Genomic DNA, 17,102 nt, shown 5'->3' with positions numbered 1-17,102 from the left:
CAAAAGGCTGAATTATTTAAGTTAAAATTGATTTAGTAGGTACATAATATTATTCTGTTATTAAACTATTTAATGCAATATTATTTTATTTTTTAAATTCAAAAGACTGAATTATTTAAGTTCCTTTTAAATTGTTTTGATACATAATATTATTCTGTTATTGAACTATTTTATGCAATATTATTTTATTTTTTAAATTCAAAAAACTGAATTATTTAAGTTCCTTTTAAATTGTTTTGATACATAATATTATTTTGTTATTTAACTATATTATGAAATAAATTTTTATTTTTTGAATTCATAAGCCTGAATTATTTTTTTTTTTTGATTTGTTTTAATACATAATATTATTCTGTTATTCAACAATACACAATACATTTATGTTTTTATTATTTAAAACTTGTAATTATTATTGGTTGTAAACTCACACATCTAAAATACAATTAAACATATAGTTACACTAGTATATCATCATATTATAGGTTAAATTATGACTGTTTGAATATTTTTTAACAATTAGGATTAATTTATCTATCTTATACATTTTGTAAACTATTACTGTTATTTATTTTATCAGTAATCAATACATTTTTACGAAAAAGAATATTTTTGCATATTAAAGAATATTTTGATGAAATTATAGAGCATAGAAACATCTTATTTCTATGGTTTTAAGTGCATATAAATCCGGTCTCTAAATTAATAATTGTCCAAGTGGAACTAAGGGAAGCAATCTATAATAATAATGTTAATATTATTTATATGATAGTACTAAGTTATATAACCAACAGTGCAGAGTTAACAGTACAGTGGTTTTACCTGATACCTATTATGTAACAGGGGATTATAATAATCTAATATTTTATAATATACAACTTTAAATGATAATTGAATGGAAATTTTGTCCTCAGACAGAATTAATAATATAATAATAAAATGAACTACGTTATACGTGACAATGAAATGATATGGAAATTTAATTTAATATAATATATATCGTACAGGCCCTTTGGCGAGTTAAAACCACCTACACTACATCTTCATATTTCAGCATTTTAACAGTCGTCATGGTTAATATAATAATGGGAAAATACTAACAAGGAAATATATAAATAATAAATGGGAGCATATAGTTATGTTACATAAAATAAAGAATATTGTTTTAGTTTGTTTTAAAGACTAACCACGGGGAAACATTTGAATAAAACCAGGGAAAGTATACACCTTAGAGTTGAAAGGTCATAATAAATAGTTACTAATAGCAAAACTCATTGCAAAAAAAAATTGATTTTAAAATTGTTGTTGAGAAAGAGAATAATAATTAAATTTTTATTATAACTGTCATTTCTTGATTGAAAATATAATGAAAATTTAACTTGCGATAAAAGTAAATCCTGAACATGTGGATATAATAATTTTAATCATAGTAACTTTTTTTTTTCGACTACAAAGGTATACAAGGTGTTCTGAAGGAACATAATATAATAATATAGCAATCCGTGGATTGAAGATACAATGGAATAAAATACTAATAATGTAATGTGACCATGTAGTCATGAGAAAAAATATAAGTTAAAATATAATAAATTTGACCATGTGGTCTAGAGAAATCATTGGTTATCGCGCTTTAAGTAAAAAAATGAAACTAACAGTGTTATGCAAGGGAGAGAATAGCAGGTCAGGGAAATATATTAAAAAGGGTGGTCACATTGTAACATCTCGCACGTGGCCATACCCATATTTGGCGTGGAGTGTACATTGACTCGTCAACCCACGTTTAGACCCGGTATAGGCCACCAACCCACAGCCGAGATTCGGAAATCGGAGCATGCAGGATTTTGTATAGAAAATAAGTAAACAAATCGGAAAAGGGGAAAAATTAAAACATTGTTATGGGGATTGATCTGCTTTTTTATTTTGAATGTATATTAGAAACTAAAATTTTAATTTATCGCCAAGAAAAGCCATACGGCATAAAAACTTGGCCGCAACTGAAAGGTCACCGAACAAGCAAATACAACTGATAAATATAAAGAATAAAGATATAACATAATAATATGGCATTGGACTATCTGCCAGTTTCAAACACGGTTCAGAATATCGGTTACCAGCATATAAATAAATAAATAATAATAAATGAATATAGTATATGTATACAAACGATCATATCGTATAATATATCAAAAAAAACACCAAAGGTGTCCCTTTAAAAATCTATTTAATTTCTAATAATATTAATTCACCGGCCAAGGTATGTTGTATGCACAACATTAATAAAATTATATTACCATCTTCTTTGTTTCTGGGCCATTGGGCGTCGTCCTGAAGACGCACTCGGCGATTTTATTCTTCTCTACTCTGCCATGATGTTGCCCGTTGAAGCGAAGAGAATACACTACGTTAAGAAATGGCCGTGGCCGGGCGGGTTTTACACCTGACAGCGTTATATAATTGTTGCATAATTTGGTTAAAAATATGTTTGGCCGGTGTACTTAACACTTTTACATTATTATATAGGTCTTCCGTTAATGAGGTGTTAATATTATAAAGTGTAGGCCGGTCATCCGAACCACGGGTACTAGGCATACGCGACAGTGTGTGTGTGCGTGTTGAACTCGGTGTTGCCTATGAGCTTTGGCAGAGGGGACGGTGGGACGGAGAGCGCTATCGCATAATGGTTTATAATAAATGACAATATTAATTACAATTTCGATCGTTACAACATAGAGGAAATAATTATAATAATACCAATAGGGAAGAAATACGGGTGGTTAACAGTGTCCGGTCGTCCAGTCGCCGTAGCTGTCAGCCCATACCGTCACCGTCAGAACGCCACAGCCGCATCCAAACCAACAAACACTGACAGGAGCATTTCTGTAAATAATTACTGGATTATAAATGTACATAGGGGGGAACATAAAAAAATTTAATATAAAAGAAAATTGGTATTTACCTTGGCAGGCATCACATGGTTTATAGAATAATGACAATATATTTTTTTTATACCATTAAAAATAAAGTTATAATTATGATCACCTCAGGATATTATGAATAAATTGATCGGAAAATGAATATAATAGATTTTTTTTTTTGAGAGAGGTAATAATATTATGGATTAATTATTATGGATACATATTATTAGCCATTTAATTGCCATGAGAGAAAAGTGCACGATTCATTGATTTTATAATTTTTATATTTTTGTTTAGCCAGTTTAAAAGGGAAGAGTTATATTTTGTAGATTTTACCGTTTACATTATTGAAAAGAGAAGAGAAAGGGGGAAAAAATAAAAGTATTGTGAGTTACAAATGGGATTTTGGACATCGCGTCCTGTCTAGGTCCACGGATAGACATACGGTCGAAGCCAAACACCGCTAGCCAATCAAAAACGATTATTGATAAATGACGTCACAATAGACCCGATTTTTCAGCCATATACACCGTACCTATAGTATAATAAAACGTCTTTTCAAATTTCGTAATTCATAATAATTCGCCAAAGATTTTTTCAACATAAATATATATTATTAAGACCCAAGACTAATTAGTAAAACTATTATTATATCGTCCAACTAGCTTATAAACTTAACTGTATGATGAATGTTTTGATTTTTTTCAACAGTTACTTACTATATAATTATATCATAACTATTTAGTACCTTTAAATAATAATTATTTTCCTGAAATGCTTCTTAAACCTTAATAAATATTTTTTTGTTCTCTAAACAATTTATGTATAAAATTAATTACATTTAAATTGTTTGTTTAGTGGAGATAATAATTCTATTAAAATAAAATTTTTATTCTGTCTTTAATTATTAGTTTACAAATGTGTGTACAAATTATTTTCTTTTATAAACAAATTGAGTCACAAATCATAAATATACTAATTTTAATATAGTCATTTCTACAAATATAACTGAAAATTACAAACAGAATAAAAGCCAAAATTAATTTTTTCAGGAATAAAAAAATATTTAAAATTAACATTAGAATACAATTAGGTATATACACAAATATATTCAAATTAATCGTTAACATATAATTTAATAAAAAAAATTAACAAATAGTAAATGCTAGTTTTTTTTTTTTATAAATTATTATCTCATAGAATTTAGGTTATAATTTTTTTTATTTTTTTTTTTATAGATTTTCTATCTGATGTTAAAGATCTTTTACGTTTTAACTGCACTGTCATAAGATCATCATTCTATTGTTTAATTCGAATGTATGTTCTTTGGAGGACAAATGCTTTTATTAAATCTTCTGGCATATTACATTTTTTCATTATTAAATTAGATAATCTTTTAACAATATTTGAGTTTGGGTCGACTTTTTCTTTGTGAAACTTTTTAAAAATGTTTTCAAACTGTTTAGCTTGCATAACCCAATTTTCAGTTGGCTCAGTTAAACCTCCAAATGATAAATGATGAACCCAACTAGGCATGTTATATGAATGTTCAGGTTTATTATCTTTAGTATAGTTTCCCAAATTTGGATATTTGTTTTTAAATTTTCTGGCAAGCCAGCCGCATAAATATATAAAGCCATCTTCTTCATTTGTTGCTTGTAAGTTTTTTTGGGCAGATTCATCTTCTGATGACAAACTGCTATCAGATAATTCTCCATTATTTTCTTCATTATTTAAATCAATTTTAACATCTGCAGTTGCCATAACATTGGCAACTAAATATTCTTCTGAATTAGATTGGTCATTTTGTATTTCAATATTCTGTTTGGCCTGCACTACTCCTGGATTCTTACCAAGCATAATTATTCTGATCCTATACATAGCATTTAAAGGTGTTGGATGATCATTTAGTCCTCTGCGACTCCTAATCAAAGAAAAAAAACTTTCAAGACTATCTTGATTTAGTCTGTGAGTCAGTATGTAAGATATATTATATTTTTTATTCAAATGTTTGAAAAGTTCTTGAGTAGATTTAATTGAAATTAAAATTCTTTTTTGAAATGTTTGCAGTACGTTTTTACCTTGGCATTTCATTGAATATATTAAATTGTATACTTTTTCTAAGCAATCATTCTGCTCCTCTAAATTTAAGCCATATGGCTTTTTAGTGCACAACGTTTCAGATGGCGTGTAAGAATTCATTATATCAAACCAATTACTTATAGTTTCAATAAATTGTCCAGTATTTTCTGATAGTATCTTATCTGGACCAGGTTTATAATGGATTAAAGCTGTGGCAGTAAAGTAAAGTAAAGTAACTGTGCTGCTAAGCCAACATTTTGTCTTTCAGACTTTATACAGTCTAAATGTTTTTGTGTTAGTTTGTGACAAACTGAAATTTCAGTCTGAGTAATTTTTAGTAACTCTTTTAACGGTGCTGAATTTATTCTAGAACCGTCAGACAGAATGAATCCGGTATCTAACGGTTCATAATTTAGTCTGTGGACCATCAGCCAATAAATAGATTTTCTCTTTTGTACTAGGATGAAGAAAAAATGTTTTATCTTTAGTTATATCCAACTTTTTCCATAATCCTACATTACTACCACCACAATCTGATACACAAGCTACTACAGTATATGCATTTTCATACAAAATAGATATAGCTTCCTTCAGAATTTCCGGCGTAACTTGTTGGTCAAAGTTCACATATATTGGTTGCTTCCAGTTTTTAAAAATGCCTCTCACCATGATAACTTGCATTTGACTGTGTGGTCCTATGACTTGATCATTGTTTTTTGTCGTATTCGTAAGCTAATAATATTTCAATTTCGACAAATTGTATAACACACAATTTTTCAATATCATTTAAATTTAACGCTGCTATTTTTATAATTCTTATGACATCAGAAAACCTTGACAAAAACTTAATCGAGATGCCCATTTCACTAAAGTTGAAACATGTGGAAGTGGATACTTCAATGTGTTTCTAAGATAAATATAGCATCTTTTACTAAGATATCTTAACGTAAAAGCTCTTGAAATGTCTTCTGTTCCCCATACAACTTTTTTTTTTTAGTTATTAATTGTAACTGAGTGTTGCTAAATACTATGTTTAAAGATTCCTGTAGGCGTTGAGTGTTTGTAAAACACACTCTCCATATTTTTGGGAGAGTGTATTGACATTTTTGTTCAGTGTGATAACACGGTGTTTTTGAACTCTTTTGAATTGTAATAAATGTTTATACTTTGTTTTTAATTTTGAGTGCTCGTTGAGTAATTTTTGGTACTTTTGTTCAATAGATTCTTCAATGATAGCTGGTGACAGCCCATATAATTTGTCTTGATCTTCTTGTGTTAAATCTTCATCACTTCGTGTATGATCATTATCTTCAGTTGGATGTAATAAGTTTTTAACAATAATTTCATTATGACGTTTATTAGCTCGTACTTGTCTGGATGTCAAGTCAGTTGATATATTTGATAAATAATTCTCTTTTAAGTTCTGAGTTGGAACAGCTAAAAAAAGAATACAATTATTAGGTATACCCAGGTTAATAAAGTAGTTAATTAATTAGGTACCTGACGTTTTCAATTTTTTTTTTTTGTTTTGATGTTCATTAATTTACTTCTTAAATCTACTTCAAACTGATCTTCTAAAAAATGAATACTACAAATGGTGCTGGTCTTAGGATTCTATTCATCCTTTCTGCGGCAAGAATTTATTCAAGCATTACATAATTTTGGATCCTTTGGAAATGTATGGTATGAAACATTTAAATTATTTTTCTTGGTTGCTTGTAAACTATTTTTGCATATTGCGACAGCACATCTAGTTCCAGGCATCTACTTAAAAATATTGGTATTTAATAAATTGTTACCATTTTGGTATATTCAGTATTAATGTCTATTTACATTAGTAGAAATGTTCCGAAATGATATTTAGTTTGAACGACATACTACACAACACCACCTAGAGTAGGTCACAGGGTTACACGTTACACAACTTCCCGAATTTGTGGCCTAATGTAAAACACTAAAACTACTAAAACTGTAAACGTACCTTAAAGTGTGTAGTCAAATGGCAGTCGGCAGCACGGATAATAGACATACGGTCGAAAAAAAATGACAGAAAAACGGGAATTACTACGTATAAAATTAATACGTAGGAAGGTGCACGAGTTTTGGTTTCAAAAACAGTTGCCAACACTGAACAAGATTTTAGTAGCTGTTAACGAAGACCCAGACTTGCACACATACAAAAGGTCCACTCTTCATATGCTTATACGCGACTTAAATTTTGTCTACGTCAAACGCGGTCGCAAAGCGCTCTCATAGAAAGAGAAGATATTGTGTTGTGGCGTACAAAATACATTGAAGACATTCGCAAATACCAATCACAGGGAAGGACGATCTACTACCTGGACAAGACCTGGGTCAACGCAGGTGACTGCATCGATAGAATATGGCAGGACAATACACGTCTCACAGAGAAGCTTTTGTATCCGGTCTATCAACTGGCGCACCAAATCCAACAGCAAAAGGTAAACGACTCATTGTTGTGCATATTGGGTCAGAGGAAGGGTTTTTATACGGCGGCTTATTGGTATTTGAATCAAAAAAGGCTCGGCCGATTACCATGAAGAAATTAATGGCGATGTATTTTTGGACTGGTTGAAAGGCGTCATTCCATTACTCAAAGACAATTCTGTCATAGTAATGGACAATGCGCCTTATCACTCAGTAAAATGTGAAAAATGCCCAACATTAGACTGGAAAAAGGCTGAAATTGAAAATTGGATGGAAGAAAAGGGTGAACAATTCGATAGGCCGATGAACAAGATACGGCTCATGGACATCGTGAAACGCATTAAGCCGAGGTTCAATACATACGTTATGACGGTATTACGGACGCTACTGTATCATTGTGAATGCAACCCCATAAAACTTGCGTGGTCTTCAGTCAAAAGGTACGTGAAGACAAACAATACCACTTTCAAACTTCCGGACATAAAAAAACTTTTGATCGAAGGTGTCAAATCTGAAATGTGGAAGAACTTTGTCCATCACGTCATTAAAGTAGAAAACAGGTTCTGGAAAGTGGACTTGACTATCGATGATGTGATGGATGATGACAATCTCCATGTAATGACGATCGGGGACACATTGGATTCAGACGATCTACGAAAGTGAACCCTTAGAGTATAGTATATTGTGGCAAGGGCGGGAAGTGAGCCATTTCAGTCGCGGGCGTCGTGTGCGGCACGAGCCGTAGGCAAGTGCCGCATTTCGTGCAAGACTGAATGGCCTTCCCGCGCGAGCCACACATACTATTTTTTGTCACGCCCCTGCGTTCATGGAAAAGGTTATGCAGGGATCTATGCAACAATTATAGACTATTCTACAAAAACAATTTCATAGAAAACATTTTATTTTATTTCAAAATTACAATTTTCACTTTGTATATTTTATTATTGTAACTGATAAGATTATTATACTAATATACTATATTATTACTAACGCATCGTTCGACGCACTTATCTAGGAACAGTGCAAATTAAATATGTTTAAATGTTTATGCGTCATGCATAATATTATACTATTATACGATGTTATACTATACATTTATGATGTAACCAAAAGTTTATGTTTTGTAAGAACCATGGTAGGTATACATTTTATTTTCTGGTTGTGCAGGGGATACGCGCCCTGCGGCCGTCACTTTTGGGGATTTCTTCTATTCCGCCTGGCACTTTTGGGGATTTCCTCTTTTCCGCCCGGCATTTTTGGGGATTTCCTCTTGTTCGCCCGGCACTTTGGGGATTTACACTTTACCGCCCGCTGGACGGAAAAAGGACACTTTCGAACGCTTCAACCGTGGTCGAAAACCAAACTTTCGGTGCAGGCGTGACAAAAAATATATTTTGTATTATGTATATTGTATATGAAACTAATTGGTAAACAACAAAAAATTAACTAATAAAAAAGAATTTTATGCTAACTTATATTTTACGCTTATTTTATGTATTATAATAACGTATTTTTTACTAAATTTATCTATCCGAAAATTTAGAAAAAATATTGTTACCATTATATAAAAAAAAAGTATTAAATATTGAAGAAATATGAAACGTATTAAACGTGTTATACGAGCGCGAGTAGCCAACAAATTGCTAATTATAGCAACAGGTTGTTGATTTCCGAGATGGACAGATCGGCTGTCTTCGGCACTCCGAGAGGGGGGGAAATTGGGCCTCGGCGCTCACGCGGTCGTCAGTCTACATGCGCAGAAGTGGCGCGTTCTCTCGCTGGACAGACTATAGAACGGTGTACACCAGCCATTTAAAATTGAGTTGACCTTACTATATAGTGCGCTGTAGTGTATATATCATACGGGGACAAGTATAAGACAATACATGTATATTATACGAGTATTCGACGACGATGGTCAATGACCAAAACTGTAACAATAAACGGCACAAGTCTGAATTTTTTTTTTTTTTTTTAATTTTGTAACGTCACAGAATTTTAGGCCTCTATTAATATTATTATTCATTGAACACACCTTTCCCCACAATAATAGTACTATCACATTATCGGTCTGTGACCATTACTTTAATGGTTTTCTCATTAGTACAATAGCTGAATAGCGCGTTGCGATTAATACGAACAATAGTCATGTTATATAAGCACTGTCCCCCAACCCCTCTTCAACGTATTGTCCGGTGACTTAGCTCGGCAGCTGTGGTTACCTGCGCTGTCAGCGATACGGTCGCGTCCGCTGGTACGAGGTGTGGCAATTAAATAACGAGAATTTGTTTCTATCTCCTATAGTGGTAACACTACCAACCTTGAAAATTTGTTGACCTTAAGTTCACGAGGTAATACACAAGTCTGCCAAATTTGATAGTGATCGGTGTTATATTTTGTGCTCTCCGATTTTTTAATGTTAGTAGTGTAGTGTCGTGACGTACAAAAATGTGTGACGTGAAAAACGAGCAACGAATCGTCACCAAGTTTCTGGTAAAATCTGGTGAAAAAACGGCCAAAATTTTTCGTAAATTACAGCGTGTGTTCGGTAATGACTGCTTATCAAAACCACGTGTGTACGAATGGGCATCAAGTCGAGAATCAGCGCAAGACGATGCAAGGTCAAATCAAAACCATGCTGATCTGTTTCTTCGATATTAGGGGTGTTGTGCACAAAGAATTTGTTCCACAAGGTCAAACAGTGACAAGAGTATTTTATATTGAAGTTCTTAAGCGATTGTGTCATAGAATGTCTCGTGTGAGGCCGGAATTAGCCAAAAATGGTTGGGTCCTTCACCATGACAATGCGTCTGCACACTCATCATTAAAAGTTCAACAGTTTTTGACCAGTAGGAACATAACAACGCTCCCCCCACCAACGGTACAGCCCTGATCTGGCTTCACTGGACTTCTGGCTATTTCCAAAGTTAAAGGAACCAATGAAAGGGCATCGCTATGAGGATTTGGAGGACATTCAACGTGCCGTAACAACGGTTTTGAAGAGTTTAATTTCTGGAGACTTCCAGGAGTGCTTCCAGAAATGGGAAGAACGCTGGACCAAGTGTGTTAGACTTGGAGGAGAGTACTGTGAAGGGATGGGTGTATAAATCATTGTAAATATTAAATAAATGTTATAAAATTAAAAATTCTCGTTATTTAATTGCCACACCTCGTACATGCTGACAAGACATCTGAAGCCAGTAATATTGTAAATCCCCGCAAAAAGCGATACTGCACACGTCCCACTCTATTAACATTTCGACAACTGTGACCTGCAAGCCGAGCCGTCTGCCGACGTCTCGAACTCTCGACACTCTTTTCATGACCACTGACTTTTGAGCACGTCCCATTTGTCACGTCCGTCGACTGCCGAGCCGTCCGTCGACGTCAAAAAGCCACGCGGTTGTCATTTGGTGTTCCTGACGTTCCTGTTTTTTTTTCAATGTTCACCGACGCCACGATGGGCTAAGTCTACTATCTGGGGCCGCCCGGCGGCTAACATCCACAACCGTCTTCAACGTAACCGGTGCAGATGGGCCATGTCGATCACGAGTATAAGGTATCGACGGCCCACTTGGACAGCTCATCGCAGCCACCGGTTACCAACATCTCAAGCCACCAGCAGTCGTCAAGTATTATTTTCCCCCCAACTTCCCCTTGTTTTTTCATTTTGGTTATGTATCACCACTGTTTTTTTTACACTCCGGTTCTCCTCAACGGTGTCCCGAGATAATTAAGTATTATTTTTCCCTTTTTTCATTTTGATTATGTATCACTACAACTTATTTCTACTTATCCTCCATTTCTCCTAATAGGTGCCCCGGTAACCGTCATGCGGAGCCGTGGGTCTTTTCCTTTAATACATATAAGAGTATAATGTGTCATACCGACGTATGATTATCATTCCGTGCTGGTAACCGCTTGTCGGAGCCGTAGCATTATTTCTTGTATTTTTCTCAATTACTTTCCTTATAATTTTGCCATGTGCCAAATTATTATATATTTTTTCCCCTATATTTTATGCACTTTGCCATTAGCCAAATATTATATATTTTCTGAATTGCAATTGCCATGTACCTAATGTTATATTATTTTATTCATGTTGTTTAAAACACAACATTTACTTATAACCGTGTAAAATATAACTATATGATTACCTTATATTCTGTCACATTTTTTAAATTAATATTATTTTTTACTTTTTCCCCTTTTTAAATAAATCTTTGGGATTCATTTCCCACTGCGTGTATAAAATCCTGCAAGTTCCACCGACTTGGCCTTCGGGTCAACACGCGGTGCGGGTAAGGGGTCATGTGTTCGAATGCTGTATGTTCGAACGTTAAGTGTACGAAAAATTGTCTGTTCGAAAGATTATATGTTCGAAAAGTCGTATGTTCGAAATTATCGATAAATGAAACACGAATTTTACCAGAATATTTATAATTCGTTAATTCGATTTTCAGCGTAAAAAATTAAATTTAAAAATAGGTATCAAAAAGTCGTAAAATAAATTAGTGGTTAATAAATGTAAATGCTAAATAAAAAAAATACTAAAAACTTAAATTATACGATATTCCTCTTAGAAACTCAATAATACTTATGTCTAAATTTTTTAGTCTTTTTTTTTTTTTTTTTTTTTTTTTTTTTTTTATAAAAGAAATTTACAATCTATACCTTAGGCACAATAAGTAAATGTGAGACAGAATATATACAAGGTATCAAAACAATTAATATTAATATAAAAACAGTTTACAATAAATTATATACTACATGTTACGTTTGATGAGAGCAGCCACCCATTAATGACACTCGCTCGTTTTTTTTTTTTTTTTTTTTAGTGTACTTAATTATTTAGTACTTGATTTATATAAGCAAGTCACGGCACCATTTACGTTTTAACCTTCTTGGAGGGTTTCCGGGGATAGTTGGGGTAGAGAGATTTCTAACGAGGGGATTGGGGTGAGATAATAAGTGGTGGTGGAAACGTTTATAATAAATTTTTGCTTCATCATGCACTAGAGGCATTTTTAAATCTGAATGAATAGTATGATTAGATACATAGGGAGGGGCATTTAATAATTTACGAAGCGCTAGGTTTTGGAAAGTTTGTATTTTGTTTAGATTGGACTTTTTTGCGTTTCCCCATAATTGCAGTCCATATGTCCACATGGGTTTAAGTAAGGATTTATAAATAAGAAGTTTGGTACTAGTATGAGTGTATCTGTTATTATAAATGAGATTTTTTAAAAGACGTAAACGTTGGTTTAAATTTATCCTTTTTGATTTAATATGTTGGGCCCATGTCAGCCTTTTATCGAGGGTTAGGCCAAGATATTTAGTGTTCTGAGCACTTGGAATTTGGGTCCCGTAAATGAAAACATCATTGCAAGGGGTAAGTCTTAGGGTGAACGTCGTATGGATAGATTTCGCTTGATTAATTTTAAACCTCCAATTGGTGTACCAATCTTCCATAAGAGAAAGGTGAGATTGGAGATTTTGAACTGCTATTACAGGGTTAGAGTGAGTTGAGAGTATAGCTTTGTCATCCGCATAATCTGCAACCATTGTGTTAGGGGAGGTTGGTTGATCCGAGGCATATATATTATAAAGGAGGGGAGAGAGAATACCACCTTGGGGGACACCCGCTGAAATATTGGCTATAGAAGAGTAGGCATTACCAACACGAACTTGAAAATTACACTCAGAGAGATATGATTTAATAACAAGAAAGTAGGTAGGATGAAGAAATTTTTTTAATTTATAGAGAAGGCCGTCATGCCATACCCTATCGAACGCCTGAGAGATATCGAGAAATGCACTAGTGCAGAAAAGTTTTTTTTCTAAGGCGTAGGATATGGCATCAACTACTCTATGGACCTGCTGTATAGTTGAGTGGGCAGTACGAAATCCAAATTGAGAATTGGGAATGATATTGTTTACTGCTATACACGGGAGCAAACGTTTGAGTAAAAGTTTTTCCAGAATTTTGGCAAAAAATGGAAGTAGGCTTATGGGACGAAAAGAGGAAATAGAATCAGGTGGTTTATTAGGTTTAGGGACTAAGATAATTGTAGAGAATTTCCATAAAATTGGGAAGTGAGACGTAAGACAGAGTTAAAAATATGGGAAAGATGTACAATTGCTTTTTTAGGTAGGCATCTAGCTACTTCAGCTGTTATTAGGTCGAATCCTGGAGATTTCCTAAGGGAGAACTGACTTATTGCGAATTTAATATCATTTGGTGTGAAATGTTTAACAGGACTAATCGCAGGGGGGAATGGAGAATTAAGATAATCATTAACAGTATTAACAATGGAATGGGAGAAAATATCAAGGTGAGGTTGGAAAATACCAGAAAGATGCACTTTGAAAAGTTCAGCTTTGTCCGGGTCAGAAATTACATAACTGCCATCTGGGTTTTTGATTGGAAGGTTAGCAGATTTATATTTACAGATTTTTTTAGTCTCTCTCCAGAGACTACCATCTTTAGTAGAAAGATTTGAAAGAGAATTAGCAAGGGATTCGGATTTATATTTCACCAAGACTTTTTTAAGGTGGTTGGCCAGTTTATTATATTTTTGTTTATCGGACGGAAGACGCGTTCGTTGATACAAAGCTCTAGCTCTACGTTTATCAACAATGATACTGCGTATATATTCTGGAATTAGGGGGTGATGAGTTGCAGGTTGAAGTTTTCTTGTTGAAGACCAAGCCGCAGACTGTATAAGTTTTGTAAGGTTATTTACAGCAAGATCAATATCCGCAGGTGTTTTAAGTTTTACATTGAGACGGATTTGTTGGTCAACAAGATTATGGAATTTAAACTTGTCGGTATAGAAATTGAATAATTTAGGAGACTCTTGTCTAGTCAGTGGGGAAGCACTTACTGTTAACATCACTGAAGAGTGATCGGAATTAGGTTCGAGGAGGTTTTCTGTTTTACAGTATAGGTTATTTGGAATTTTAGCAACAAAAATGTCTAAGATATCAGGGTTTTTGTGTATGGAGGTCGGCCAGTATGTAGGACCAGGTGGAGCAAGAACTTTGAAATATTTGGATGATATAAAATTTTGAAGCACTAACCCACGCGGATTATTTGTACGACAACCCCATGACAAATGTTTAGCATTATAGTCTCCTCCAACTATAAAATTGTGATTTAATGTGAGAAAGTAGTCAGTAAGGATTTGGTTTGTTATCTTGTGTTTCGGGGGGGAGTATAAGGCTGCAATGGTGATTGGGACGTTATTTAAATTGATATTTATAGCACAGGATTGCAAAAAGGGTTGGCAGAGATTTGGAAGCGATTGGAAAATGATCGATGATTTAATTAGAATGGCAACTCCAGCATGCGCAGTGTTGTCAGGATGATTAGTTTTCAATAAATTGTAACCAGGGATATGGATTGAAGAATATTTGGTAAAATGGGTTTCAGTTATAAGATCTATATCTATTCGTTTATCGTGAAGTACAGTTTCGAGTTCATTAATATGGTTTTTTAAGCCATTAGCATTAAATTGGAGTATTAAAAGAGATTTATTTGTGACGTTACTAGACATTTATATTTTATCAAGTAGTTTCGTGATTACTTTATTGAGTAGGGAGATGAGAGGGTTAATAAGTGATTTGAACTCCTCTAGAAAATTAGTAATTGTGTTACTTAGATCTTGAGTTGGAATCGGAAGTGGATTGTCTGATTGACCAGAGGTGGCTTGAGCATAAGTGGGAGAATGATTTGAGGGTTGGTTTGGATGAGCATTTGTTAAGGGGTGGGTGCCTCTTACATTTGAAGTCTTATTTCTAACATTATCAGATAAAAAATTACTTTTTGTAGTTTGTTTTCTGCCACGCTGAAGATCTCTGTAGACTGAACATCCTTTATAACTTGCTGGGTGATCCCCAGAACAGAGTGCACATTTTGGTGGATCTGAGCGCGAGTTTGGACATGAAGAAGATTGATGGTGATCACCACATCTGACACAACGTGAGTGATAGCCACAGTATGATTTTGTGTGTCCATACTCCTGGCAGTTAACACATTGGCTGATCACTTTAGGTTTATAAGGCCCTTCAACTAATATTTTGGTATGAAGAAGAGAGGATAGCTGGTAAATATCATTTGAATGTGCAGTTGGTTCCAAATCGACAAAGAACAGCGGAAGTGGACATTTGGTGGTCTTGTGGAGAACGTTTGTAACCTGTCTAACCTCAAAGAGACGAGCTTCAAGCTCAGATTTTATTAAATCAGTAGGTGTAGTTTGATGGATATGACGAATGACAACACGTAAGGGTTTATCTTCCCGTAATTGAAAGGTGTGGTATTCAGCCTTGCTATCTTTTAGATAGCGAACAAGCATTCTATAAGATTCCGGGTTTGAGGTTTGTATTTTTAGACGGTCGCCGGCGGATTTGCAAAAGAAATGATCGACACCTATTAGCTCTATAAGAGTTGCGCAGAAGTTTGGATAGTCTAAAACACCTTTCGTGAATATCGGGGGAGGAGGTTTGATGTGGATATCGTTATTTGCATCTTCTGCTTCAGAGGTAGCGTCAACATCGATGTCTGGAGATTCATTTTGACTTGGATTTGGATTTAAAACTTCGAAGCGATTTCGAGTTGTAAAAAGTTTTTTGCTCGGCGGAGGGGGGGTTTTTGGACGAAAAACGTCAGAAGAAGAACTAGAAAGAATCCTTTTACTTTTCTGCGAGGAATTCTGCGAGATCCATTCGCCATCTGTAGAGTTGTTCATATTACGACTCTGAGAGCTGTGTTCAGAATTAATTAAGGGACTTTTGTTAGAATTTGTAGGAATTGTTAAACGAGCAGGCTGTATAGTGCTGTTTCTAGTTTTACTTTTACTTTTATCCGTAATAGTTGATTTGGTTGTTTTTCTTTGTACTCTATTTATATCTGGAGTAGACGGCATTACTTACGTGAGCAAGGTCACGGACCGCTGGACGACGGACGCGAAACCGCGATAACGCGGCGCGTTATCTGCGGTTCACGTAACGACTGTTAGATGTTTCACTAGACACTTATATTATGTAGGTAAAAATAAAAATTACATTTAGTAAGCATTACGAGAACGGTATACTTACATTTCAGATTAAGTTACTAATTTGCACAGAGTTTATCGTTAGCAAATTTTTGCTATAAGTTTGAACCAAATCGGTTGCAATGAACGAGAATAGCAACGAAATTATAACGGAGTTGAAATAAGACGTGTGCATCGAACGCAGTGCGAACCGGGACTGAAATTTTTTAGTCTTAGAACTAAATTTTTAATTCTTTGTTCCCGTTCTTCGTTGCATGTTTTTCTTTTTTTACTTGTTCGGCCTTGAATGATTTGCTCTATAGAATTTTCAGTTTCATTCTGAATTTTGTGGAACGGTCTCATCAATTTGTAAACTCCTGGTTGTTTTGATACTAATCTATAAACATTTTTTAATAGTTTAGTTGTAACAATTATGTTATGGTTATTGATATATTGTTCCTATACCTATTAAGTCGACCGTGCCATGATTCAGCAATATTTGTTGTTCTTGGCAAATTGGCATCAATTCTTGAAGCTACTGACCACATGTCAATTGGAAATAAGGGAGGGTGTCGTTGAGGTTTAATACGTCCTCGTAGTCTCATAGCTGGTTTACCATAAATGT

General features: G+C 34.1%; 1 protein-coding gene across 1 annotated transcript; it reads left to right on the top strand.

Moving 5' to 3' along the window:
- The first annotated feature begins 7,377 nt into the window (after window positions 1–7,377).
- LOC107172419 (uncharacterized) lies at window positions 7,378–8,105 on the top strand. Its single transcript, XM_015522709.2, has 2 exons — window positions 7,378–7,456; window positions 7,537–8,105. Exons 1-2 carry the CDS (start codon window positions 7,378–7,380, stop codon window positions 8,103–8,105), a joined length of 648 nt encoding a protein of 215 aa, XP_015378195.1.
- Window positions 8,106–17,102: the final 8,997 nt, after the last annotated feature.

This window comes from Diuraphis noxia, unplaced genomic scaffold, assembly GCF_037042655.1.
Source record: "Diuraphis noxia isolate RWA-SAM2 unplaced genomic scaffold, SU_Dnox_SAM2 contig0001, whole genome shotgun sequence".
Lineage (NCBI taxonomy): Eukaryota > Metazoa > Arthropoda > Insecta > Hemiptera > Aphididae > Diuraphis > Diuraphis noxia.
This window is presented reverse-complemented; position numbering and strand designations above follow the sequence as displayed.

Coding starts and splice junctions, on each gene's coding strand:
- LOC107172419 (XM_015522709.2), top strand. CDS start 7,378: ATGGCAGGACAATACACGTCTCACAGAGAAGCTTTTGTATCCGGTCTA. Junction 7,457..7,536: donor ACCAAATCCAACAGCAAAAG/GTAAACGACTCA, acceptor GAATCAAAAAAG/GCTCGGCCGATTACCATGAA.